Source organism: Solanum lycopersicum, chromosome 5 (genome assembly GCF_036512215.1).
Source record: "Solanum lycopersicum chromosome 5, SLM_r2.1".
Taxonomy (NCBI): domain Eukaryota; kingdom Viridiplantae; phylum Streptophyta; class Magnoliopsida; order Solanales; family Solanaceae; genus Solanum; species Solanum lycopersicum.
This window is the reverse complement of record NC_090804.1, coordinates 5,540,286-5,566,149: the sequence shown is the minus strand read 5'-3', so window position 1 is coordinate 5,566,149 and position 25,864 is coordinate 5,540,286. Positions and strand designations below refer to the sequence as shown.

General features: G+C 27.5%; 5 protein-coding genes across 7 annotated transcripts; 4 read left to right on the top strand and 1 right to left on the bottom strand.

The window, feature by feature from the left end:
- The first annotated feature begins 1,160 nt into the window (after positions 1-1,160).
- On the top strand, positions 1,161-15,017 carry MADS-RIN-MADS-MC (MADS-box transcription factor MADS-rin). The gene is given in 14 exon segments (NM_001247047.2): positions 1,161-1,549; positions 4,429-4,507; positions 5,022-5,083; positions 5,310-5,409; positions 5,551-5,592; positions 5,692-5,733; positions 6,023-6,156; positions 11,780-11,858; positions 12,562-12,632; positions 12,874-12,973; positions 13,352-13,393; positions 13,746-13,787; positions 14,068-14,180; positions 14,638-15,017. Coding segments are annotated over 14 exon segments (1,194 nt in total). The 5' UTR covers positions 1,161-1,364; the 3' UTR covers positions 14,741-15,017.
- On the top strand, positions 1,348-6,872 carry RIN (MADS-box transcription factor RIN). 2 transcript variants are annotated; one of them, NM_001315495.1, is made up of 8 exons: positions 1,348-1,549; positions 4,429-4,507; positions 5,022-5,083; positions 5,310-5,409; positions 5,551-5,592; positions 5,692-5,733; positions 6,023-6,156; positions 6,607-6,872. In NM_001315495.1, the coding sequence occupies exons 1-8, from the start codon at positions 1,365-1,367 to the stop codon at positions 6,620-6,622; spliced, it is 660 nt and encodes a 219-aa protein (NP_001302424.1). In that variant the 5' UTR covers positions 1,348-1,364; the 3' UTR covers positions 6,623-6,872. The 2 variants fall into 2 exon arrangements, with proteins under 2 accessions (NP_001302424.1, NP_001234670.1); NM_001247741.2 differs by having other exon boundaries at positions 6,572-6,872.
- Positions 9,435-15,062, top strand: MADS-MC (MADS-box transcription factor MADS-MC). Its single transcript, NM_001247736.2, has 8 exons — positions 9,435-9,625; positions 11,780-11,858; positions 12,562-12,632; positions 12,874-12,973; positions 13,352-13,393; positions 13,746-13,787; positions 14,068-14,180; positions 14,638-15,062. The coding sequence occupies exons 1-8, from the start codon at positions 9,441-9,443 to the stop codon at positions 14,738-14,740; spliced, it is 735 nt and encodes a 244-aa protein (NP_001234665.1). The 5' UTR covers positions 9,435-9,440; the 3' UTR covers positions 14,741-15,062.
- Positions 15,063-15,518: 456 nt separating this feature from the next.
- LOC101262010 (E3 ubiquitin-protein ligase At3g02290) lies at positions 15,519-19,978 on the bottom strand. Of its 2 annotated transcripts, none has more exons than XM_004238981.4 (5): positions 19,810-19,978; positions 18,906-19,116; positions 16,932-17,568; positions 16,656-16,765; positions 15,519-16,069 (listed from the first exon to the last, which is right to left on the bottom strand). In XM_004238981.4, exons 2-5 carry the CDS (start codon positions 19,029-19,031, stop codon positions 16,043-16,045), a joined length of 900 nt encoding a protein of 299 aa, XP_004239029.1. In that variant the 5' UTR covers positions 19,032-19,116; positions 19,810-19,978; the 3' UTR covers positions 15,519-16,042. The 2 variants fall into 2 exon arrangements, with proteins under 2 accessions (XP_004239029.1, XP_025886850.1); XM_026031065.2 differs by having other exon boundaries at positions 18,906-19,148; positions 19,810-19,947.
- A 3,915-nt stretch (positions 19,979-23,893) lies between these two features.
- Positions 23,894-25,644, top strand: LOC101261709 (uncharacterized). Its single transcript, XM_004238980.5, has 3 exons — positions 23,894-24,359; positions 24,892-24,977; positions 25,127-25,644. The coding sequence occupies exons 1-3, from the start codon at positions 24,050-24,052 to the stop codon at positions 25,439-25,441; spliced, it is 711 nt and encodes a 236-aa protein (XP_004239028.1). The 5' UTR covers positions 23,894-24,049; the 3' UTR covers positions 25,442-25,644.
- The last annotated feature ends 220 nt before the right edge of the window (positions 25,645-25,864 follow it).

The window sequence follows — 25,864 nt, the reverse complement described above, 5'->3', positions numbered from 1 at the left end:
TGTTCATTTTTTCTCGTTTAATAATCAATATCTACTTAACAAGGCCTGTTTAATAGATGATAATAGTTTAAGTAGAAAAATGAAATTGTAACTTTTTTACGACTTTTAACATTTCAACTATCAGTTAGTAATATGCTCATCCATTACATATTTTAAAGAGAACAAAGAACCATTAAAAGGTTAAAAACTTATTATAAAGTTAAATATTTTTTCAGTATATATGAAAGGACCTTACAAGTTACAACTAAATCTTTTGAAAGAAAAGTATCGGTCACTACTAAGTTTTCCAAGAAAAACAACAACAAAGGAACAATCTTTTTCTACCACAAGGGGATGTGACTATTGATAGAATCCATTCATTTTAATGGGAGGGCAATTTTTTTTTAAGCGGATTCAAAATATAAAAAAGTAAATATACGGACAAAAAAAAATAAGAAAATTTATCAACGTATACATAAGAAAAGTTGCATACTTCCAAATAGACATGATACATAAACATGATCTTTAACTTGACGTCAGTTGGCAACTATATGTGCACAAGTAGGCACTTAAACTTGTATAAGATTGAACAATTGACACATTCATCCTACAGGCACCCTACATGAAAATTTTGTGTCCTGCGTGGCGTCCTACGTGTATCATGTCATGCATGACATGTGTGGCTACTTGTTCAATTTTATACAAGAGTAAGTGCCTACTTGTGCGCATCCAAAGTTGAGGGTCATAGTTACCGACTGACGTCAAGTTAAGAGTCATGTTTATGTATTATGCCCTCCAGGTAACATAGATTTGAAGAAGCATGGAATGCATGTAGATCTTACTTCTCGTGAAAATGGTTTTCAAATACGAATAGATTAGTCTCGGCTCAAGTAAAACATTTTAAAAGTAAGTACTTAAGACAAAATAATACAATAATAAAAAAGTTATGATAATATTAAATAATAAAAACTATAGCAAAATATAATATATTATCGAAGCAAACATAAATGTCTAATTCAAGCCTCGATAAATGAAAAAAATAATCTAATTTGAACACCGCAACTTTCTTTTAAATGGGCCCTCCACGACACTAATCTAGATTAATCGAAATAATAAATTCTGAAATACCTCATGATATATAGTAAAACAAAAAAGTCTTTATTCTCTTTTCTTCTTGACTAGGGAACCATTAGATTTTAAAGACATTAAATCTATTACCCTTACCCTAAGAATAAGAAGATGTAAAGTAGAAGAGAAAACAACCAAAACCATATATATACATATATATAATTACATTATATTGTCTTATAACATATAGTCTTTTAAGGAAAAACAAATTTAGAAAAAAAATAATATTATTTTACATTTTTTTTTCTTCATACAATATGGGTAGAGGGAAAGTAGAATTGAAGAGAATTGAGAACAAAATAAATAGACAAGTTACCTTTGCAAAGAGAAGAAATGGACTCCTAAAGAAAGCTTATGAACTTTCTATACTTTGTGATGCTGAAATTGCTCTTATTATTTTCTCTAGTCGTGGCAAGCTTTATGAATTTTGCAGCAATTCAAGGTATGTATGTATTTTTATTGACATAATTTTGAAGATTAGAGATGTCATATTGTTTGAGGTACTATTTGTTTTTGTATATATATATATATATATTCACTATCTGGTACAAAGGTTTGATATTTCACTGTCTGATGAAAAGGTTTGATTTTTATTTTAATGTTATTTTATGAAAAAGATTTTTATTTTGAAAATTAGAAACGTCATATCGTTTGAGGGGTACTATATTTTTTTTTATATGTTTTACTCTTTGCTAAGAAGGTTTGATCTTTGATTATTGCTATATAAAGAAAAAGAGCTTGATTTCTTGAAGATTAGAAATGTCATATCGCTTAAGGGGTACTATTTTGTTTTTTTATATGTTTTATTGTTTGTTAAAGAAAATTTGATCTTTGATTAATGATGTATTAAGAATTAAAAAGATCTTGATTTCTTAAAGATTAGAAATGTCATATCGTTTGAGGGGTATTATGTCTTTTGTATATATATGGTATATCGTATGCTAAGAAGGTTTGATCTTTGAATATACTATATTATGAAAAAGATCTTGATTTCTTGAAGAGTAGAAATGTAATATCGATAGAGGGGTATCTGTGATCGCATATGTTGATCTTTAATTGATGTTATTTTATGAAAAATGATTTTCATTTTTTAAAGATTATACTCTGGTAATAAAGAAGATATGATCTTTAAAAGAATTTTGATTTCTTGAAAATTAGAGATATTATATCGATCGAAGGGTATAACAATCGTATTTGTTCTACTGTCTGCTAAAAAGGTTTGATCTAAGATGGATGCTATTTTATGAAAAATAAAAAATATTTAAAAATTTGAATCGTCACTAATATTATATTTATATTTTTAATCTGTGTATCGAGGATTGTTTCTTATCGTATATATGATCAAAACTCAATTTTTTTCAAAGATTAGAGAGGTAAGTAGTACTATTTTTCTATATTTAGACTTTTGATTGAAGGATGTTGCTTATCATATTTATGGTAGGAGAAAAAAAAATGATTTTGGACTAAGTTTTCCATATACTTTGACTTTATCATATGTTGAAATTTTTGTCAACAAAGAAAATATTTTATTGGAACAAACATATGATCTAGGTTTTTAAAGTAGATTATTTCAAATTAATTATACCATTACAAATGAAGAATCTTGATGAATTTATATATTTAAAGATAAAAGAAATAATTGTTATAATTTTTATAAGGAATAATATATATGTTAGTTGAGGGGAGTCTTTAACTTTGGTGTTGATTTGATGTGCACCTTCATATTTCTCCATTTTATGAAACTTTATTTTTCTTAAAGTACAGACATATAATAAAGACAAGCGTGACAATTTTTCATATAAAGCTGAATAAATTCTTCATACTACATTATAAGCAAATAGAATATATCTAGATTTGATCATCATCACTAGTATTGAAATAAATCACTTCTTTAGTTTACTTTTTAACGATAATAATCGTGATGAAATAGATAAATTTATTCATTCATAACAAAAATTTTCAAATTCGAATTTTGAGGTGATAATTTATGTGGAATATTCTAAAAAAAATCAGGATTAAATTTATATGAATATCTCAAAATTATTTATCTTATATGAAAATGGTGAATTATAATTACCATGACCAAAGATAAATAAAAAAGGAAAAAATAACTAATATTATCTTTTTCAAACTTTCACAAAAGTAATAGGGATCAAATCAACTAGTAGTAGTACACTTTATCATGCATAAGAAATAAATTGTTCCAAATTTATACTTATACAATATTTTGTCATGGTATCTTGTAGTCTCCTACACTATTATTATCATTATAAAAAAGTAATACAAATTTCTTGATTTTCCATCCGGTGCTCCGTTTTGATTTTTAGAGTATCGTTTAATTTAAATTGTATCACGTAAAAGAAAAGCACTTTCAATATCGTTATAATTTTTTTTTTGTTTTCAGAGATTAAATTCAAGTCTTTTGATTCAAGGAAATGATTATGAGATCCTTTGTGTTAGACATGTGAATTTAGGAAGTAAATGATTATTAGACAACACCATGCATAATTTATGAGCTTATATTTAGCTTTTAAATATAAGTTATTTTTAGAAAAAACTTAGACAACTAATTTGCAACGATAGAAATACAATTTTAGAGAAATAAAATCATCATAAAAATATAGGAAAATTAGGAAAATTAAACATCAATTAATGAAAAAAAAAAGGAAGTTAAATTTGTGGGCTCGAGGGAGTAATTAAAGTAGATTAAAAGTTCTTTTTCTGAATTTTACCTGCCCTTTGTTATTACTTTTCCTTTTTTTTTTTTTTTACTTTCCATAGTTAATTTCCTTTCGTTTATTTTTTTCAAAAACTTTTACAGTAAAACAAGTCAATAAATATTTATTTCGCTATAAATCATTTCATAAAGATGAAAATACTAGTACTAGTAATAAGGAATACTAAAATGTGTGGATTTCCGGGGAAGTTCCAACGACACGCCATTAAAAGTTATTTTCAACGAAAATATAATCAAAACATTTTTATTTCCATCGGAAGCTCACATATTTTTTTCGTGAATACTCTTCTTTACATTTTAATTTGTTTTTTTTATATCAGTTGAGCACTTCGTTTTACAAAATGATCATCTAGACAACTTTGAAAATTTTTGTGTCACATAAGCATCAGGTGTCTAGGAGATACAGTAAAAACGAGTTGGAATACTTAGTTGTCAAATTGAGATCAGGTTAAAATGTTTACATCTGCACTTTCAAATTATATTAAAACGTATAGTTGTCAGCTGATATCAAATTATATTAAAACGTATAGTTGTCAGCTGATATCAAATTTAACGTTTAATTATTCTATTACTTGTGTTTCTAGTATGTCCAAGACATTGGAGAGATACCACAGATACAATTATGGTACACTTGAAGGAACCCAAACTTCATCAGATTCACAGGTTTTATTTGTATTTCTTCCTCAATATTCAAGCATGCAAATTACTCAAAAGGTTTTCTTAGAAAACATCAAATAGTTCAATTTTTTAAACCTAAATTAGTTAGTAAAATTAAGAGTTAATGGATAAGAGCACATTTAAATTATCACTTTTTGTGAGTTATCATATAAACCTTAACTATTCATTGTTTTCTTTATCTGTCTAAACTATCACTTAATTTGTATTAAACACACCTCAATGCTGAGTTGGTAAAATATTTATTCTTATTCGACATATGTGTGTAGGCCAACTCAATATTGATGTGTTTTTAAATATAAACTAAGTGAAAGTTAGAAATATGAAACTTGTGAAAATGTAATAATTTAAGCATATATAAATAGAAAAATAGATAGCTGATATATGAAACTCACGAAATTACGACAATTTATGTATTTTTCTTTTAATTAACTCTACCATTAAAGCTAATAATATTGATGGCTAATTTTGATGAAATTGATTTTCTTGTTGTAAAAAACAGAACAACTACCAAGAGTATTTGAAGCTTAAAACAAGAGTGGAAATGTTACAACAGTCTCAAAGGTGAGAAAAAAAATTACTTATTTAGACCAAGATTATTAGATGTAATTTTCAACTCCGAATGCATTAAGTTGTCGCTATTTCACATGGATTGGACCACATAAGATTTGTTGTTGCCTAGAGTTACTATTTCAACGACTTGAATGTGTGACCTCCTGATCACACGATAACAGATCCAGACTATTCATTCTTTATAATTTATTTTGAAATAACTTTTTCATATTTTTAGGCATTTGCTAGGTGAGGATTTGGGACAATTGGGCACAAAAGACTTGGAACAGCTTGAACGTCAATTGGATTCATCATTGAGGCAAATTAGGTCAACAAAGGTACTACTTTTATTTTACAAATAATGACAAATAATTTAAGATAATTATTTTTTAAAATTACGAAGAAATAATTTGAGACAGAGAGAGTATCTAATAAGGTCTTAATTGATGAACTACTTTTTTTAAAAAACTTGTTTTCAGACACAACACATTCTTGATCAACTTGCTGAACTTCAACAAAAGGTACATTATATATAGAAATTAATTAAGATGACATTTAGTTATTTTAATTTTCTCAAATTATATTGGAAATATAATATGTTTTTTTTACTTCTTGTACAGGAACAATCTCTTACTGAAATGAACAAATCTTTGAGAATAAAGGTAACAATAATAACTTAGACTATAGTTTTGGCTTAATTTTGATTTACAAATTACTTTGAGATCGATCACTCGACTTTATCTACTATAACAGTAAAGTCAAATTATAATTTCTTGTCTCACTAAGGTAACTTCATTATCATATATAGTTGTAAAGTCACAAAATTATTTTTGTTTACTTACGTTACAATAATTGAACTGACTATATTGAATTGTTATCATAAATAAAGTTCAGTAATCGATCATATTTTTTTTTAACAATAACTTTTCTATGGAATTTTGATAATTTTAGTTGGAAGAACTTGGTGTTACCTTTCAAACATCATGGCATTGTGGTGAGCAAAGTGTACAATATAGACATGAACAGCCTTCTCATCATGAGGGATTTTTTCAACATGTAAATTGCAATAATACATTGCCTATAAGGTAATATTGAAAATTTCTAGCTTTTCATGAATTTTTTTTTTTAATAAATTTATACATATAAGGCACAATCAATACACAACAACAATATTAACGTATCAGTGTAACCTCACAAGTAGGGCCTGAAAAGAGTGGTATATGTATCAGCATTATCTTTAGTTAATTCGTGAAGATAGAAAAGTTGTTTATAATTGACCTCGACTCTAGTAAATCATATCAACATAATACACACAAATTCAATATCTAATCAATCAAACGTGTAGTATATTATGTACACACATTTTTAAAAAATATCTTATTATAAACATGCATATATTTTGAATTAAGAAGCAATTATTACGTGCTCTGAAATCACTTATGACTTTATTAGTCTACTTGTTTGAGACTGAGACACGGTTATATATATTTGTTGATTTAGTTACGGATACGATAATGTACAACCCGAAAATGCAGCACCATCAACACATGATGCTACTGGAGTTGTACCTGGATGGATGCTTTGAATTTGGAGTATATGGAGAGAAAAAATCCTCTTAGTTATACAAGTTATTTATTTTTATTAAAAAAATAAGTTAGATGGAGAATTATATATATCATACTTTAAAGAACTTATATTGTTTGAATGTTTTAGCTAGCAAACACTTTGGATTATATATAATATTGTGATATATTTATTGTCAAGAAGAGTATGGCAATATTGATAACACTATATTTTTGAATTACTATTTACTATTTTCCTTTTTATGTGTGTTCAAGTTGAGGCCACATGAATCCATTGGAGAAAATAAAAAAAAACTTTGAAAAAATTGGAGGTTGATATATTCATCTATTTTTCACGTTTGAGTTTAATTTTTTTTCTTCTAAAATTCTATTGTTTTGTTTAATACATGCACATTCATATATCAAAGATATTTTCATCGAATCCGCGATTGTTCAAAACCTTTTAGAAGGTTTTTATCGTATCGAATTTAATTATGATATCATACTAAATTAGATATTCAGATTCACCCAAATGAAAAAAAAAATACGCAATATAAACAAAATTTTGAAGAAGTACGTTTAACTTATTCTCCCTCCGTTCAGAAATATTTGCCGTGTTGTGCTTATCGAAAGTCAATTTGATTAATTTTCAAAAGTAAATTAGATCACATTAATTCGATATTTTAAACAAAAAAATTAGATGTTCTAAAACTATAAGAAAAGTACTATAAATTACAACTTTTTTATATTAATACGATGAAAAAATACATCTTAAAATGTCAGTCAAAATTTTTATAGTTTGACTTTAAAAACAGAAACTATGACAAATAATATTGAACGGAGAGAGTAATTTTCTTAATAAGATCATATATATATATATATATATATATATATATATATATATATATATATATATATATATATATATATATATATAAAATCAAAACAAATTTTAATTTTTTTTTAATTAAAGTGAATAATATTTAATATTCACCAACATAAATATTTTTAAAAAAAAAGATAATTAGCCATCAACAATGTGTTTGAAAAGACAGAATAGCATAAGGCACAGGACATTATCTTAAAAATCTGTGATAGACATTATATATCCACCATACAAAAATGAGTACCATACTATGTTGTCCTTTCAACCAATCAAAACTCGACAACACATTCTTAAATACCATCTGGTTTTCATTTTAAATAATTATAATACCATTTTTCATAGTACTTGTTAAATTGTTTATTTATTATTTACACCTTTTTCCACACCTATTCTATCCTATTCATGTACTCTATTTAAGAGAAAAAAAAAAGAAACAAATTATTGACATTATTTTCTTTTTAATTTCTCAAAATATATATTTTTTTATGTTTTATTTTATATGATATTATTTGATTTAGTATAATATTTAAGAAGAAAAAATGAAAAGATTTGAAATTTATGGTGTAAAATAATACTTGAATAGTTGTGTGATTATAAATTATTTCATAAGAGTTAAAAGGGAAAGAATTAAAATTGAATTATTCTTAATTATAGAAAAGTGAATTTTTCCTATTTGAAATATAAAAATAGAATAGAGAAACTACTCACTTTGATATGGAATATTTTCCTATTTAATTTTGCTTTATATGAATTAATTTGATTAAATTGAATTAGATTAGATTGGTTTAATATTTCAGAAAATTTAAAAATTTGAAATTATAGGAAAAGTATTATAAATTGTAGTAATTTCTTATATCAATAAAATGAAAATATATTTTAATAATATTGATTAAAGTTTGTATTGTTCAACTTGTAAAAAAGGTCAAACTCATTGGTATTTTTCTAAAGTTAACAGTAATTTTAATTTATACACTTTTATTAAACTTTGTTTATTTTAGACAACTCACGTCAAGTTCCGCCAATGATATGAGTTATAAAATAATTTTGATTTGTACAAATTAAATGTAGTTAGTATGGCCAACTTTTAAAGGAAATTGAAGTGTTTTGGCCAAACTTTTAAGAAAAAAATGGGTTTTAATATTTTGAGTAGTACGTATAGTAGGGCAAAATGGAAAGTATTTTCAAAACTTTGTTCAAGTATAAATTATTGTTATAATATAAATACAAATATTTATCAAATTAACAAGGTATTCAAAAATTGACTCTCCAAAAGTAATTCTTTTTTGGATACTATTTTAAATAAAAAATATTTTTATTTTGATAGTTTAATTAGCTAAACAAGACATAATTAAGACTTGTCTTAGATTTAAGTTCCAAATTACTCCCATTTTTTTCTTAGATTTAGGATTTTTAGAACGTGAATATAAAAAAAAAATTAAGTGAGAATTGATCGTTGTTTCTCTAAAAAAAATTACTTCGCAATTCAACCAAGTACATCATTCGATCCTTTTGGAACATGTAAGTTTAATGAGAAAATATTATATTAATTCGACAAAAAATGTATACATAAAATATCTAATTTAATAGAAAGATCACTATTTCACCCACATTATTATTTTTGAAATAAATACATCGCACTAACCCCACATAAATTAAAACGAATGAAATAGAGAGAAACAAAATCAAAAATATAAATACAAAAAAAAAAAAGTGGGTTGTACTATTTCCCTTTTTAAATAAGATGGGATCTATTGCTTTATTTTTTCTTTTTCATTGTTGTGAAATAGTAACTAGGGTTTGTTGTAAGAGGAAATATAATATCAGGGTTTCCATAATTAGGTCATATTTTTTTCTCTCTATGTAGAAAAGGAGCTAAGTTTAATAATTTTTTTTTATAAAAAAAAAAAAAACTTTTTTGAAGATGGGAAGAGGAAAAGTTGAATTAAGAAAAATAGAGAATAAAATAAATAGACAAGTAACATTTTCAAAGAGAAGAGGTGGATTAGTGAAAAAAGCTCATGAAATTTCAGTTTTATGTGATGCTGAAGTTGCTTTAATTGTTTTCTCTCAAAAGGGAAAAATCTTTGAGTATTCTTCTGATTCATGGTAAGTTTTTTTTTTTTTTAATTATGTAAATTTATTTATTTTGAATTTATCTTTTAATTGTTCTTATGTTATATATAATAGAAAAAAAAAGAATTCCTTTTGTATGAACAAGATAATGTTTGTAATATATAGTTAATTGTGGAAGAAAATTTTGATCTACTTTTCTTAGAAAGAGGTCTTGTTTTTTTTTAAAAAAAAAAAAATAATTAATTTCCTTGATATTTTTATGTAATTTAGTAGGAATAATGAAAGAAAATGCCATCTTTAATTTATTAAAAAGAGTTTCTACTATGAAGAAAATAATCCTGCAAAATAAGTGTGTGTCTCTTTAATTATATGAAAAAGGATGATATAATTGAAATAATATTTGTAATAGTTAATTATGGTAGAAAAATGATTTTCTTTTCTTAGTAAGTTTTTTTTTTTATTTTTTTATAGTAAGTTTTCTTGACTTTCTTGTTTCATTTTTAAAAAAAATTTAAAATTACCTTAAATTTGATTTCAAGAATCCATCTTCATTTTTTTAAAAATTGTTTTCCTACTATGGAAAAAATAATTCTTTAAATATATTTGTGTGTCTCTATATATATGAAAAGAATGATCTAATTAAGTCAATATTTTGTACTAGTTAAAAAAACTAATTATTGAAGAATTATCTTGAGTTTCTTTGTTTCTTGACTTTTTTTTTAAAAAAAAAATTATTTGATATTTTTGTTTAACTATGATTGCTTGACTTAGACTTTCAAGATCACTTCTTCATTTTGTTGTACTAATTTATTTCTTTTAGTAGGAACAATATATTATTTATTACTCTTTTTTTTTTTGTGAAATGAAGAAAATAATCCTACAAATATCTTGTGTTTCCTTTTGTAAAATACTTGATATAACTAAAATAACATTTGTAATAACCTCTAAACTAATTATATATGAAATATATTTGATATTTATTTTTTGAAGAATTTCTTGAGTTTCTTCTTGCTTTATTATTGTTTATTAATTTCTTATCTTTAACATAGTTCTTTAATTTTAAGGAGTTCTTTTTCCTCTTCAATTTTTTAAGAATTAATGATTCATAAAGAACTCAATTAAATATTACTGTAAGAATATTTTAAGGTTCAGTAATCATTTATTTCTGAATTAATTAGTTCATTTTTTTGTTTTAATTATTTTTTTTCTTTGTTTATACATAGGAAATGACAAACTGGAAATTCTGCACCTAGGACTTCTTCTCTAGCAGCCTTAAATATTTCAACTTCCAACAAAATCATAACACCAAAATAATTTAATTAAAATATTATTCACTTCTCTTAAAAGTAAATTTTTTCACTTTATTTGAAAATTTAGTAAATTAGTGTTCTGTCACAAGAAAATTTAAATCTTAACTTGAAACTGTGTAGAATTTATTTTCAACACAATTTCAATTTCTATATATCATTTTTCAAACTTCAAAATACCACTTTTATGGGGGGAAAAATCACATAAATCATATCCATACACCAATTACATGACATATTTAAAAATGTTATTATTATTATATAACTATTATTATTATTATAATAATAATAAATTATACATTTCAAGAATCTTCATATATTTTTCTTCTAATTTTGTACAGCTATTAACTTATGCCACGTAAATCTAAACTAGATGAACATATACCCTAGATTCTTATAAAATAAAAAAATTAATAAAAATAGAAGAAAAAGTACACTCAAAGATTATTTGTTTGTTGTACTCTAAAAATACATTTTCCAAGAAGCATCTACTGATTTCATAATCCTCATTGACTTTTGTAGATTCACTAACCGGCAATGTACATATATTATTTGTTGCGTGAGATAACGAATAATAATTTAAAACGCTTTTTTTGAATATATAAAAATGATACTTAGTAGGATAATGAATCAGTATCGCTTAGTTTGTTGTATTTAATAGAAAATGGTACTCATATTGTTAATGTTATGATTTACTATATGTTGAATACATTATCGATTAAAGATTAAGGGTATTTTATTTAACGTTTGATTGATCGGATAAGAAGTAAATTTATTATATGTGAACTTTCATAATATGTTATGAGTTATTTTTTATTTTAGTTGAAACTTTTAAATAGGAAAAAAGAATATTATTGATGATTTTTTTTTTTTGAAACAGTATGGAACAAATTCTTGAACGATATGAAAGATACTCATATGCAGAGAGACGTTTGCTTGCAAATAATTCTGAATCACCGGTATGTATCTAATTATAAAAGTTTTTTTAATAAATATTTTTTGAGTTTAAGTTATATACGTATGGTTAGTGTTGTTCGAATGATATTTTACGGTAAGCTTTGAAAATAGGGGTTTGATTAATTTTGAAAAGAAGATATGTTATCTGATACGATATGTAAAATGATGTGATGTTTCATATTGTATTTATGGTATTATTTTATTTGCTTCGGCTATTATATTATTTTATGTTGCTTCTTATCCTTTCTTTTTTTTTTACTTTTTGATATTTGTATTTTCTTTTCAAGCGTAACTTGGTTTTGAAATGTTTTACTTATCGATATGAGTTGTGATGCAATCGTGAAACTGTTTCACCTTAATCAAAAGTCTCAGGTTGGAGCTCTGGTATGGGAAAAAACCTATTGGGAGCATCACTCCCAAAATAGGCATGCATAACGCAATCGAAATTTAATCGGAGCTCTAATATAGGCTCCGAACACCAAATGAAAAACTACCACAAAAAAAAATGCTTCTTAAACTGAGTTCTATCGTTTACCGATAACAGTCTCTATTTATATACCTTCACAAAATTTGAATAAGATTTATATCTCCGTCGAACTTATTTATATAATTATATTGAATATGTTATATTGGTTTTTTTAGGATTAATGCCTTTCTTTTAATCTTATAGATGATTTATTGGTATTTGTATAATTTAATTAATAGGTGCAGGAAAACTGGAGCTTGGAATATACTAAACTCAAGGCTAGGATTGATCTCCTTCAAAGGAACCACAAGTAAAATATATTATTTCTTAATTTCATCCAATAATATGCTTTGTTGATTTAGGGTATGTTTGTTATAGAGGAATTTATTTTTCTTGAAAAGTTATTTTAGTTTTTTTCCATACGTTTGGTCGGTGGATTCAGAATTTAAAGTCTATAGGTTTAAATTTTGATTACTCATTTTTCAAGAAAATGTTATTCTTTATACCAAACACACCCTTAAATAGATTATTTTTTAAAATTATTTTTTTAGGCATTATATGGGAGAAGATCTTGATTCAATGAGCTTGAAGGACTTGCAAAACTTGGAACAACAGCTTGATTCTGCTCTTAAGCTAATTCGATCGAGAAAGGTAATTTGTTTGACACTGAAGCGTAGTTATTATTATGTTTTTATGCTATCAGAAGCATCTAAGGGTCTTTGATTAATAGTATGGACATTATATGTGTCATGCTTAAAACTTACAAAATTGATAAATTTGTTGGCTACTTTGTGACTAGATCATAGCAATGTATTAGCTTGGATTCTTTAAAAATATCGGTGGGTGCATACTGAATCCTTTAAAAATAATATACTTTTTAAAATTTGATATGAATGTGATAACATTTTTGAATAATTTGAACAATGTCGTTAGCTTGATAGACCATAACTTTTTTGAGTGGATTACCATTTGCTTTCTTTCTTGCAATTTTTTGAATTTTATGTTACATATAAAATGTTTGTGTTGCAGAACCAACTCATGCATGAATCAATCTCTGAACTGCAGAAAAAGGTATTATTTTATATGTTTTATATTATTTTTTTTAGTTTGATCTAATGAAAATGGTCTTTTATCTTAGAAGGTATTGATGAGATTTACGTATATAGTTTATATCCTCACGAAATATTACGTTTTTTAGTTTGTTCAAGTAAAAGGTCAAGACTTCTTGATCAGAAACAATTTAAATTTAAACTTCTTGTTTCATCTTTGACGAAATGATTTATAAAATAGAGATCGATGTTTTTGTCTTGTTTTAGACCATTTAAAAAATCTTTCTTTATTTCTTAAATTTCTTATTCGTTCAAACACTGTTACATAAATCGAAAGCTTTGGTTGATTCCTTTTGAGTGCAATGTTTTCACAGGAAAGAGCTATCCTAGAGGAGAATAACATGCTAACCAAGAAGGTGAGTTTTTTCTCATGTTATTTTATTCTACATGCATTACATAAATACGTCATTTAATTTGGTTTTAGCTGGTATATGTGATGAATACCAACTTTAGGTCATGTGAATAAGTAGACACTTAAAATGTAGAAAAAATTGAACAAGTAGATTACTCATATATTCTATATGATATAATACACGTAAAATATTACATATGACGCAAATTCCGTTATTCTTATTTAAAATAGAATTTAATGAATCATATTAACTAGTTATTATATGTTTAATTTGTTCTAAACAGATTAAGGAGAAGGATAAGATAGTAGAACAGCAAGGTGAATGGCACCAGCAAACTAATCAAGTTTCTACTTCAACATCTTTCCTCTTACAACCACATCAATGCCTAAATATGGGGTAATTTTCTTCCTCTATAACTAAATAAACAAACTCAGTCCAGAATTTTTATTTAGCGTATTCAATATTATAACTATATATACATATATAAAAAAAAATATCAGCCTTGTACATGTAGCGTATAATTTTTCCAACGAAGGGAGTTCATTATTTGTCTTATTCTTGAAAGTTATATATATTTACTTCCATGTGATTATAAAGCAATCTTTTTGATAACCGAGAAACTAAGTATGTATTTAACCATATTTCATTGTGAAAATAGAAAAAAAATAATTTTTAAAGTGAAAAATATAATTTTTAGAATTTATGACCAAATATTTTTTAGAAGGTGAAAAATTTTCATGATCAAACGTCACTAAGTCTCAAAGGGATAGGTGACTCATGGTTTTTAGTTTGTTAAGCATTAATTACTTGTTTGATTGTTTAATTAATTTCTAATTAATTGATTTTGATTTAGAGGTAATTACCAAGATGAAGTAGCAGAAGCAAGGAGGAATAATGAGCTTGACCTAAATCTTGATTCATTATATCCACTTTACAACATGAATAAACATCTATGAATAATTTCACTCTTTGCTAATCGCTTGAAACGTTGAAAGGAGCTCACTATCAGGACAGACAAATGAGTATAAGCGATTAGCGATAAAAACTCTATGCGAGAGGAAATTATATATGATGTTAATTAATCTATGCTTGAGAAATTCTTAATTATATATATTGAGTGTCTTTATATTGATATGCATGTATAGAACCTTATTATTATGAATTTCTATGTATTAATGTTTTAAGTATGTTAAAACTTAATTGTAAATGGAATCAAGTCCATTCTCTTTGTATTAGAATTGTTGTTGACGTGTCGTCAATACAATTATGGTTTACTATTAGTAATTTTGTGGTCTCATTTAAAATGGCTTTTTCAGTACTTCATATAATTTGTTTTTTTTTTTGACAATTTGATATTATATGAATAATTATCAGGGTAATATTTTTTTTGTATTATTCTTTGAGTTTATAGTTGTAGAATGAGCTTCACATGTCTTTGTTAATACAATAGGGACCTTTTATCAGTTTACCAACATGGGTTTCATGTTGTTCTGCGCGGATGAAATTGTTCACCCTCAATAAAAGGTTTCGAATTCGAAATCTAAATATAATGAAAATCTTGTTGGGAGCGTTATCCCAAAATGGAACCTATTATTCTAATGTGGACTCCGAACGCCATGTAGGAAACCAAAAAAGGGGATCTGTTTAAAAGACTAGTAGCTTTAGAGGAATGATTTCTCATGATCATTCAACTAATAGTGTTATTATCTCGAAAAAACACGAACGCAAACAAGATAGCAATAAACTTTAGCTTTATGCCATTAATCTTCAAGTTGTAAAGGCCACAGTGCAAAAAAGACAGCATATACTGATAACTTGAATAATCTAAATTTCAGCTTTATCTGATCAAGGGTAGAGACACAAGAGTTTGGGACTATCCAGGTGGTGAAGAACCGCGGACATGCCTGCAATGAGCAGAGATCTCACTCACGGGCCTAAACCTCATGAACAAACGGGGTGGACTCTTCTCCCGTTTAGTACAACTGCACAAGTAGTTGGTGGTCTCACGAGTTTTCAATAAAACACCCACAAAGTAGCCCATGGCAGCAAAAGTTAAGTATCGAAAAGAAAAGAGTTCAACGAGAACCAAAAATTCTCTAGACTGTATATCATGTTACTCATCGATCCATCCTTTGTAGATGTCAGGGTACCAAAGTGTGGTAAAAAATTATGTACACCTTACTAAGAGTATGCAGGAAATCTTCACATCTACATCTGTTTTTCATTTCATCTAAGCTCCTTCTCTTCAACTCTGACCATCAATTTGTCTCCTCGAATTCCATCAACTGCGAGAGGAAATCAAAGTGTTAAAAATGAAGCTAAAAATACTTCACTGGACAGCATTCTACAATAGAAAACACAAAAATACATCAAGTCTAAGCATTAATTGCCATCTTGGCACATTTCTTTCCCGAGGATAATTCTGGCAATCATATAATGGAAGTCGTCAATGTGTAGTTAAGGTAAAACTTTTTGATATAGGAAATGTGTCTACTTCGAGTCTTCTTTTATGTGCCCCTGAACTCTAATTCTATCGAAGTGTCTCACAAAATTGTTGTGAGGAATCAAGACGTGCAGAGTAGAGATATCGGATTGCAGTCTGCAGATATAAGCTTATACGTATCACCAATGTAAGATCCACTTTAACACGTACATTATCCGGCTCAAATACAACTCAGACGTCTGAATGAGCAAGTGTTCATTGACTTACCTACACTGCTGTGACTTTCAGATAACAAAGACTTTATCTTAAACATATGTACGTTATAATACTGACAACTCGCATGCATTACATCTGTCCCAATTTGGTGGTAGTGAACTGGGCACAAAGTTAAAGACTTTTGAAAAATAGAAGAAATAAGAAAATCTTGCCTTTCCACAAACTGGACATGTTTCACTTCTCTCTTGCCACTCATAAATACAGCTGAGGTGATAATGATGAGAACATTTCGTTAATATCTTGGGATTCTCTGGTGTATACTCTGCAAAAAAAAAATAATGTCACTTTACTTATTACTCAGATCAAGAGAATCATCCAACCTTGTAGCTGAAATATTAGCTTAGAGCCTTAGAGCAGCCTCTTTCGTCAATCTATTGGGGCTGAAATAGCTCTTTACAATCACAAAATTGTAAGATAATGTTAGCTACCTTCGAGGCATGTGGGACATACATCCTCATCTTCTGATGAGCAAACGTCATGTTGAACTGCAGTCACCATCATCTCTGGACGACATTCTTTAGATCCTCCATCACAGTTTGATTTAAGCAGTGTGTCTGCTCCTACTATTATTTCAACATCAGCAGGTTCAGGCTCAACTCGTGAATGACTTGTTCTTTTGTCCTGTTGTTTAAATGCAACATCTTGTTGGATTTGTGGCTGTCTTGGAGCAGCGGTATTTGGTAAACCTCTATCACGAGACATGATTGTATTATGTGAACTGTTGATGGTAACTCCAGCAGTCGAAGATGACGGGCCTTGATGAGCAGAGTCTGACTTAAGCAGATTGCCTGCTTTTAGAAGCTTTTGAGTTGTCTCAATATCAGCATCTACATCTGGTTCAGGTTCAACTCGTGAATGACTTATTCCTTTTTCCTGTCGTCTAAATGCAACATCTTCTTGTATTTGAAGCCGTCTTGGAGGAGCACCACTATTTGGTAAACGTCTATCCTGAGACCTGATTGTATTACATGAACTGTTTATAGCATTTGGAGCAGTCGAAGATGGCGGGCCTTGATTAACTGAAGTCCCAGCAGTTCCTTGTGCTTGACCAAATATGGTTCCACACTGATGACAAGTAATACTAAAAAGTCAGTATCATGATAAGTAACAGTCAGCATTTTGTAAATAGTTAGCATCTTACAACAACAACATACGAAATAGGTGGTTTCCAATAGACTCTCGGCTCAAGCGAAAAATAGTCCATAGCCATCAAAAGAAGTAGTAAAAGAAATAGCACATAGTAAAAAAAAGAAACAGCAGAGAGTAACAGGACAGTAACTAAAACAAAATAATATGATAGTCGAAGTAAACTACAAATAATATCAAAATTCAAAGGACAAGAAAACACAAGAGCAATACTACAACTTCTAGTATGGACAGATAACAAGACAACACACTTCTACTTACTAACCTTCTACCCTAATCTGTGTCCTACACAAAGCCAACGCAAAAATGAATCATTTGCAAAGAACTACAACAGAGTTTTTCCATGTGTAAGACTTGTTCAAGTACGAGTGGTCACAGTAGCATCTCACATTCTATCATTTTTTTCCCAGGCAAATAGTTTATTGTTTTCTATGAATTTGCTGTTTTACGAGCTTGTAAAGTTTAATCAAGTGCCAACCATATAGTAACTAATCTTGAAGTGTATTAGTTTCTTAAAAGCTAAACCGGTATCCATATTAAACAGTATATGGTAAATTGAGCAAGGACAGAAGATGCTGCAAATCCTTCACATCAGTACAAAGCATCTCGACTTAGCAGCCTCCAAGGATTGGCTGCACCCCAAGGGTGTGATGTCATGTGCCAACCTACCCTACTACAAACACTAGTAGAATTTCAAATCTTTTCAGTTTTGGAATTCTAAAAAATTACATCATTCCTTGCATAAGAGGAAGGTAGGTTAGCTCCCTAGTTCTTTAAGATAGTTGAAATGTTTCCTTGGAAGCATCTTCACCTGCCATGCTACTTAAATATTCATTCTTGTTATGGTTAGTTGAGTTTGGTAGTCTAACGGCTTGACTAACAACGCCAGTTCAACATGATCATTTATTCATCAAAAAACTGATAAGTCAGTATAAGCTAGGTGGCAGGGGAGATTCGATACAAACATGTGATAACTACATCAATTCAACACGACTTCAAGAATCCAGCCATCATTCATCAAAAACTGATAAACCGGAATTAGCTATGTAGCAGGGGGGAATTTAATACAAACAACGTACAACTTTAAGAACCTAGCCATCATTCATCGGATATTGATAAGGCGGAATTAGCTAGGTGGCAGGGGTATTTGATATAAACAATGTGAAACATTAAATGGTTCGGTGCACCATCCAAACATTATAAGAACAAAATACACTGAAGTTCATGGCGGAAAGATAATCACTTTCGACAGGCACCTTATTAATTAAGTTCTGAAAGCAGCAACTGAAACACTTGCATAAAGTATGATTCTGATCATTCGAGGCAGCATTCCCTCCAACATCAACATCCCGAACAGTGAAACAGGAACAAACTGAACCCATGATGTTACCTCTATTTGTTATATAAATCTTCAACCTTTCATTAGCAATCCCCTTCTCAATCCAGCATCCAGATTTCCCTTTACAGCTATAAATATGCAAACACAAGTAAACACAAAACTGGAAATAAACATGTCAGGCCAAAAAATCAATAATGACTATGTAGAAACTGAATAACTAATCACAACCAAAAAAGAAGATCAAAAATAATACTCCCTCCGTTTCAATTTGTTCGTCTTACTTCCCTTTTTAGTCCGTTTCAAATTAAAAGACATTTTTAAGAAAGACAAGGTTCAAAAACATTCTTTACTTTTTTTTCAATATCAACCAGACAAACAAATTGAAACAGAGCGAATCTTTTTACCCTGAACTCAATTTCGACCACAAAATTAAAAGACATCTGTGCATATCATTCTAATAAGAACAATGATATTCAAAAAAAATATTTTTTACTTTGTTAAACTCCGCGTCATATCATATCAAAACCAACTAACAGATTGAAACATAGCGAGTAAAAAGATACCATCTTTTTACCCTAAATAGATAGTTTCATTCAACAGATAATACAATCAATTAGTGAAAATTTAAATCAACACCAAAACAAACTCAATTTCCACTCAAACAAAACATGAAAACTATACAAATACCAAAAAACACCATAACCATAACATGCAATTACTCATTGATCACAAAAAACAAACACATAGATTTAAAAAGAAAACCCAATAAATTATGTACAGCAAAAAGAAACAAAATTATAGAGAAATAGAAGCGCCGATACCAGAAAATAAGGGTTTTGGAGCAAAAAATTATTGAGAAAAAGTGAAGAGTTTTGAGAATTGAGAGAATTATAAGACAAGTTTGATATAAAAGGAAGAAAAAAAGCTGGACTCTTTATAATATATATAAGGAAAATTGTGGGGTTTATAGGGTTTTACAAAAGAATTAACAGAAGATATATCTCTTTTATCCTATATTTTATCTGTCTTAATTTACGTGACATGATTAAATCAAAAGTGACAATTGTCAATTTATGTGATAAAAAATTAATTAAATTATAAGTTTATTTACTTATTTATATGATACCTCAACTTTCTTTTAAAAAGAAAATGTGCGTAAATTATCATTAACAGGTATATATTTAGAGAATAATATAGAGTTAAATTGATAATTGAGAAATTTATTCAAATAATTATTTAGTAAATATATGTTTAGCTGATGTAAGAGACTAATCTTATCCATAGGAACACTATATGATGAAAGAAAGTCAAGTTGGATTAAATTAGTTTAAATAAAAGAATATAGCGAAAAGGTTTTTTTTAAAAAGAAGGTTTTCATAGTTTTTTATTTTATTTTTTTAATGCGATATTCAGTATGTGATTTGCAGTTCATATTAGAGCTTTGATTAAATTTAGATCGTTTATTATATGGCTTATTCGATGATAATGCTTCAACATAATTTTCTTTATAATAAAATTTTAAATTTAATACTTTTAATTAAGAATGAAACAGTTAAACTATGTGAACAACCTATACCATGTTGATAGGTTCTCATAGTTGGTGTATGAAATTAATGGTGAAGAATCTTCCTTTATTTTAGTGGGGAAAGACATTAAAAACTAAAGATGTTGACTTTTGTGATTTTGGTATGGGGTTTAAATTGACATTTTCATTTGAAAAATGACAAAACAAAAGAAGCAACAATGGCTCCATTATCAATAATTTAATTTTTGTATGGTCGAATAGTATGATGAGATATTTTTATTTAATTTTAACTAAAAGTTTGGGTTGCATCTTATAAATGGAATTATGAAATGAGTCTTACGTAGTATAAATGTGTATATTTACTTATTTAATATTATATAAATTTAAATGTTTATTCGTGTTTCATTCAGAGACTAAGGATATAGATATATATATATATATATATATGACACAGTTTAAAAACAAGTTTATGGATTATACTTGTTTATATTTGATCAAGAAATGTAATTATTTTTTATTGACGGATCAAATGTAACTTGTCCGATAACACTATCTAGAATTCAATTAAAACCATAATGGGCTGGACGAGACAATCTCATTGGGCTAAACTGCAGCCCACAACAAAAATGGCCCAATAACGTAGGCTAACAAGAAGGGGAAGTTTTGGGCCTGAGCCTGGGCCTTCAATTTTGTTTGTTTCTAGCCCTTTTAAAATGGCAAGCGTAAGGTTTGGCGAACGTATTTAAGTTATATACGTTGACAATATAATAACTTTTTTTATAATATCTTTGAAATTTTAACATGGATATCCTAAAACACGACAGGTACAACAATCTTCCCAAAAATACAAGCTTCTATTATAAATGTTGTGACACTCGATCAAAAAAATGAACTTTTAAAAATCTTTTGATTAAAAAATATATGTTACGACGTTAAGACAAATCACACAAGTTTTTATATTAGAACTCGATAAGATATCCTTACATTTATCTTTTGAAGCACTCATGTGAGATCATGTTAGATTAAAGCGGATGAATAATATCATGAACTTAGATCGTGACAAATACAAATAAATCAAATTAATTTCCACGTTTTTTTAACGGTTAACATATCATTTTTAGGATATGGTGTAATATCTTGCTCGTGATATATAAAGACATTCGAACTAAAGCCATGATGCTATTTCATAAATCATATAATTTTCTAAAATACTATATATTATAATAAAATGAATACAAATATATACATGTAGGACAATGGGTACAGTAACTTAAAATCTAAGTAAAGGATATTTTGTTCTTTTGTTTCCCCTTATATAACACAACCACACCTCAGTTTTCACATCAGCCAGATAGACTTTCCAATTATTTGTAAAATTAAAATAGTATCTTAATTTTTTACGCAGAATGACGGTAAATAATTTTTACACTATTAGATTATTCCAAAGCTGGTGAAACAACGCATTCAATAGCTCTTTAACCAAATTCAAACCCCGAACGAAGAGGGGAGGATCCTTAAAGAATATATATACATGTAAGCAATAATGTAGCCATATATAGTTTAAGGTAGTTAATCAAACGTCTTTAGTCGAAAAATTATACTATGTATATATTATTTAAACTCAATAACTATGGATTGCAATGGGAAGATTGAGATTATTTTTATCCTATATAATAAAAAATACCGCACTCGAATTTGAAGAAATGAAAAGATCTTGTTAAGAATGTCCCTTCAATCCCCTGCGGTGCACAAAAACAAATTTTGAAATTCATAAATATAAATTAATTAAACTCAAATATGAATTAGATACGAAGGTTGTGGAAATTATTTATAATTAAAACAAATCATGCGCTAGAAAGAAATGATCATATATTATACACTTTGCTTTAAATTTCAATAATTATTTTATGGGAATTCAGTATATATCCGTTAAAACATACTGATTAGTCTCAATTGGCTCCATGAAGTTAACTTGTCAGAGATTGTATAATTATACTTAATTTAATTAGTTTTTAAACGTATAAAACTAATTAATCTTGCCGATAAAAAATGTGCTATCGTAGAGCGAGCGAATTCAAGATTTCTAGTATTAAACGTAACATTCACAGTTACTAGACTCCTTTAAATCGATACTCAAACTATATGTTAAATGGAAGTTATAAAGATATCAATTGAATAAGAATGCAATTACACCCTTCATCTTGCTTTTTCGTTGTCTATAAATTTAGAGATATTGTTTCAAATTTTATATATTGAGATATAGAAAATACTCTTTTTCATTTCTTCATTTTCGAACAAATTAATCGTGATATAATTCGAAGCAGCTATTGAGTTTGTTAAAGTTTTGTAATTTACAACACTACTATTATATAAGCATATTCTCCGTTTTATTTTGGGGGAAGTAGCTCAAATCCTTTAACAGAGGAGATTATAATTTTTTTAAGAGGGCACAAGTAACTTGTAGACTCAAAATATACTTCAGCGTGCTTTTAATTATACTATTAATATATATATATATAACTCAAATCTGTGTATAATTTTATTAAAATGTTAAAAGAAAAATCGAAAATACTTTTGTTATTCTATGATGGTCCTAAGTAAAGGCAAAAATTAACTTGGCTTTATAAAGCATCCTAACTAATTAATCCATGAATGATGCAAGGTAAATTAAAGTTACCAATAATAAAGTATTAGAAGTTGTTACACTAATAATAATTATTAATCCTAATTAAGGATGAAAAAGGCCCTACATCTTCATGACACTCACGTTCTAAATAGTCCCACAAAGGAACAAATTAAAGGTTATAAAAGGTGAAAAAAATGATTAAATCAATAAAGAATAGAAAAAAATATAATAAAAGATACATAGCATAAGATTAAAAAAGAAAAAGTTGTCATGGCCCAATGTCTCATCATACTAGAAGTTGGGGTTAGTCATTGCAACAAAAAATACTTAATGAAGAAACTCCACTTTAATTAATGTAGCGATTTATTTTATGTGTCTTAGTTTAATTAAATATCAAATTTTTAAAATGTAGATTTTTTTTTTTTAGTGTTATAATTTTGAACGTATCAGATTATGTCAATTTAAGTGTAACAATACCTTTTATATAGAGAGATTTACACCGATAATCTAATTTTTATTTTTTTTTATTTTACAATCACTATAATTTAATATGTCATAACAAATTACTCACTAATCTTAGAAAATATAACATTATTGTTGAGAGACCTAATTATATATTCTCTCATCACTATTTTTATCTAAAACTTAAACTCATCTATAATAATAATATCATACTCACGATAAAGCATACGTAAATTTTATCTCTGTTATTTACAACATTCTTTTTATAAAATAAGCTATAGAAAAGAAAAGTGAAATGATGAATTCTTTTCACTATCATTTCTTCTTCCAACCACCACATGATTATTGTCACATTCTTTTTTTTTTTTTCTTTCTTCTTATATAAATATATCAACTTTGAACTATTTTTCATCACATAAATCATTAAAAAAAGAAAAAAAAATTAAACATGGGGAGAACAAGAATGCCAAATTTTTGTCTAAATAGAATTAGGCCTCATGTTCAAATTCGTTCACCACCTATACAAACCAAAAATAATATTATTGAAGAAACCATGATTCCGGCGTCGGCGCCGGAGGAAAAAGTTTCCGGTGGTGATGACGTGGCAAAATCGACACCGATAATTGGCCGGCAAATAATGATTGTAGTAGATTCAAGCCTTGAAGCCAAAAATGCATTGCAATGGGCATTAACTCATACTGTTCAAAGCCATGATTTACTTGTTCTTCTTTATGTTACTAAACCTTCTTCTAAACAAGGTTAGTTTAGTCTTTTTGCCTTCTTTATTTACTTGTTTTTTATTCGATTTAAATGGTCAAAAATAATTCTGAATTTTTTGTTTTTTTTGCTTAATTCATGTTGGAGAAGTGAACAACTGATAGTTAAGATGTGTTTTAAGATATAGATGTTATAATATGATTGGTTAAGTAGAAAAAAGGAACAATTGATAATTGATTGTTGAAATGCGAAAGTCGAAAAAAATCCATAGTTTATATGTGTGTTTAAACATTATCTCTTATAATTCTATTTCACTCATATTATATTTTCAATTTGATTTATATTTCACGCTATTAAGTGACCTTTATACGTTAGCACATAATTTGCCACGATAAATAATTTTTCTTTTACATAATATATAAATTATTTATATTACTTAAACTTGTTTGTTTTGTATGTTGAGCTAGCTAATAATACAATGTATGTTTTTTTTTAAGTATATAAAGGAAGTTTTCATACTGAATTTGTTGTTTAATATTAACTTTTGCTTCTTTCTTCTTCTTATTTTTTCAGATGAAGATTCTAAAAAGGAAATTAATCCAAGAATTTTCGAATTTCTTGCTTCCATGAAGAATATTTGCAAGTTGAAAAGACCTGAGGTGTGTAATCTATCAATTTGCAGATTTAAATACTTAGTAATGAGATAAGTACTCTGTTTAAAAATGAGGAAATAAATAAATTATTTTAATAATATCGATAACTCTTTTACTGTCATGTCAATATATATAAGTTAAATTTTTCGTGATAGGTCCAAGTGGAAGTAGCAGTAGCAGAAGGAAAAGAAAAAGGTCCAATCATAATAGAAGAGTCTAAAAAACATGACGCGTCACTTCTAGTCTTAGGCCAGAAGAAAAGGTCTATGACGTGGCGTTTGATTATGATGTGGGCCCATGGCGGTCGGGTGGCTGCTGGTGGTGGCGGTGGCGGTGGTGGTGGAGGGGTGGTGGAGTATTGTATTCAGAATGCTAGTTGTATGGCTATTGCAGTGAGGAGAAAAAGTAAAAAACTTGGTGGATACTTAATTACTACCAAAAGACAAAAGGATTTTTGGCTTTTGGCTTGATTAGAAATATAGATTTAATTAAAGTTTGTTTTAATTAGTTGATACTGTGCTTCTTGTAAATTCATAATTATAGTAACTTAATTATCTGAATTGGAAAGTTAGTGAGTCAAAAGATAATTGAGCAATGTATCTCGTCTAACTTTTTTTTAATGTTGAACGTTTTATATGAATAATATTAAATAGTGATCGATAAAGTTTTAAAATATCAATTATTTTGACAAAAGGATATGAAAACACATGGTAATTAATTTTCTATTATTAAGTCTTAATCGATAAAGCTATTTAACATATAAGTAGTAATAATTGGTAAAAAAAAAATCTTACTGTTTAATACTATGCAAATCACATAAAAAATGTGAATTACATTAGGCAAATTTTATCTAACAAGTTCAATTTAAACAAAAAATTGAGAGAAATTAATTT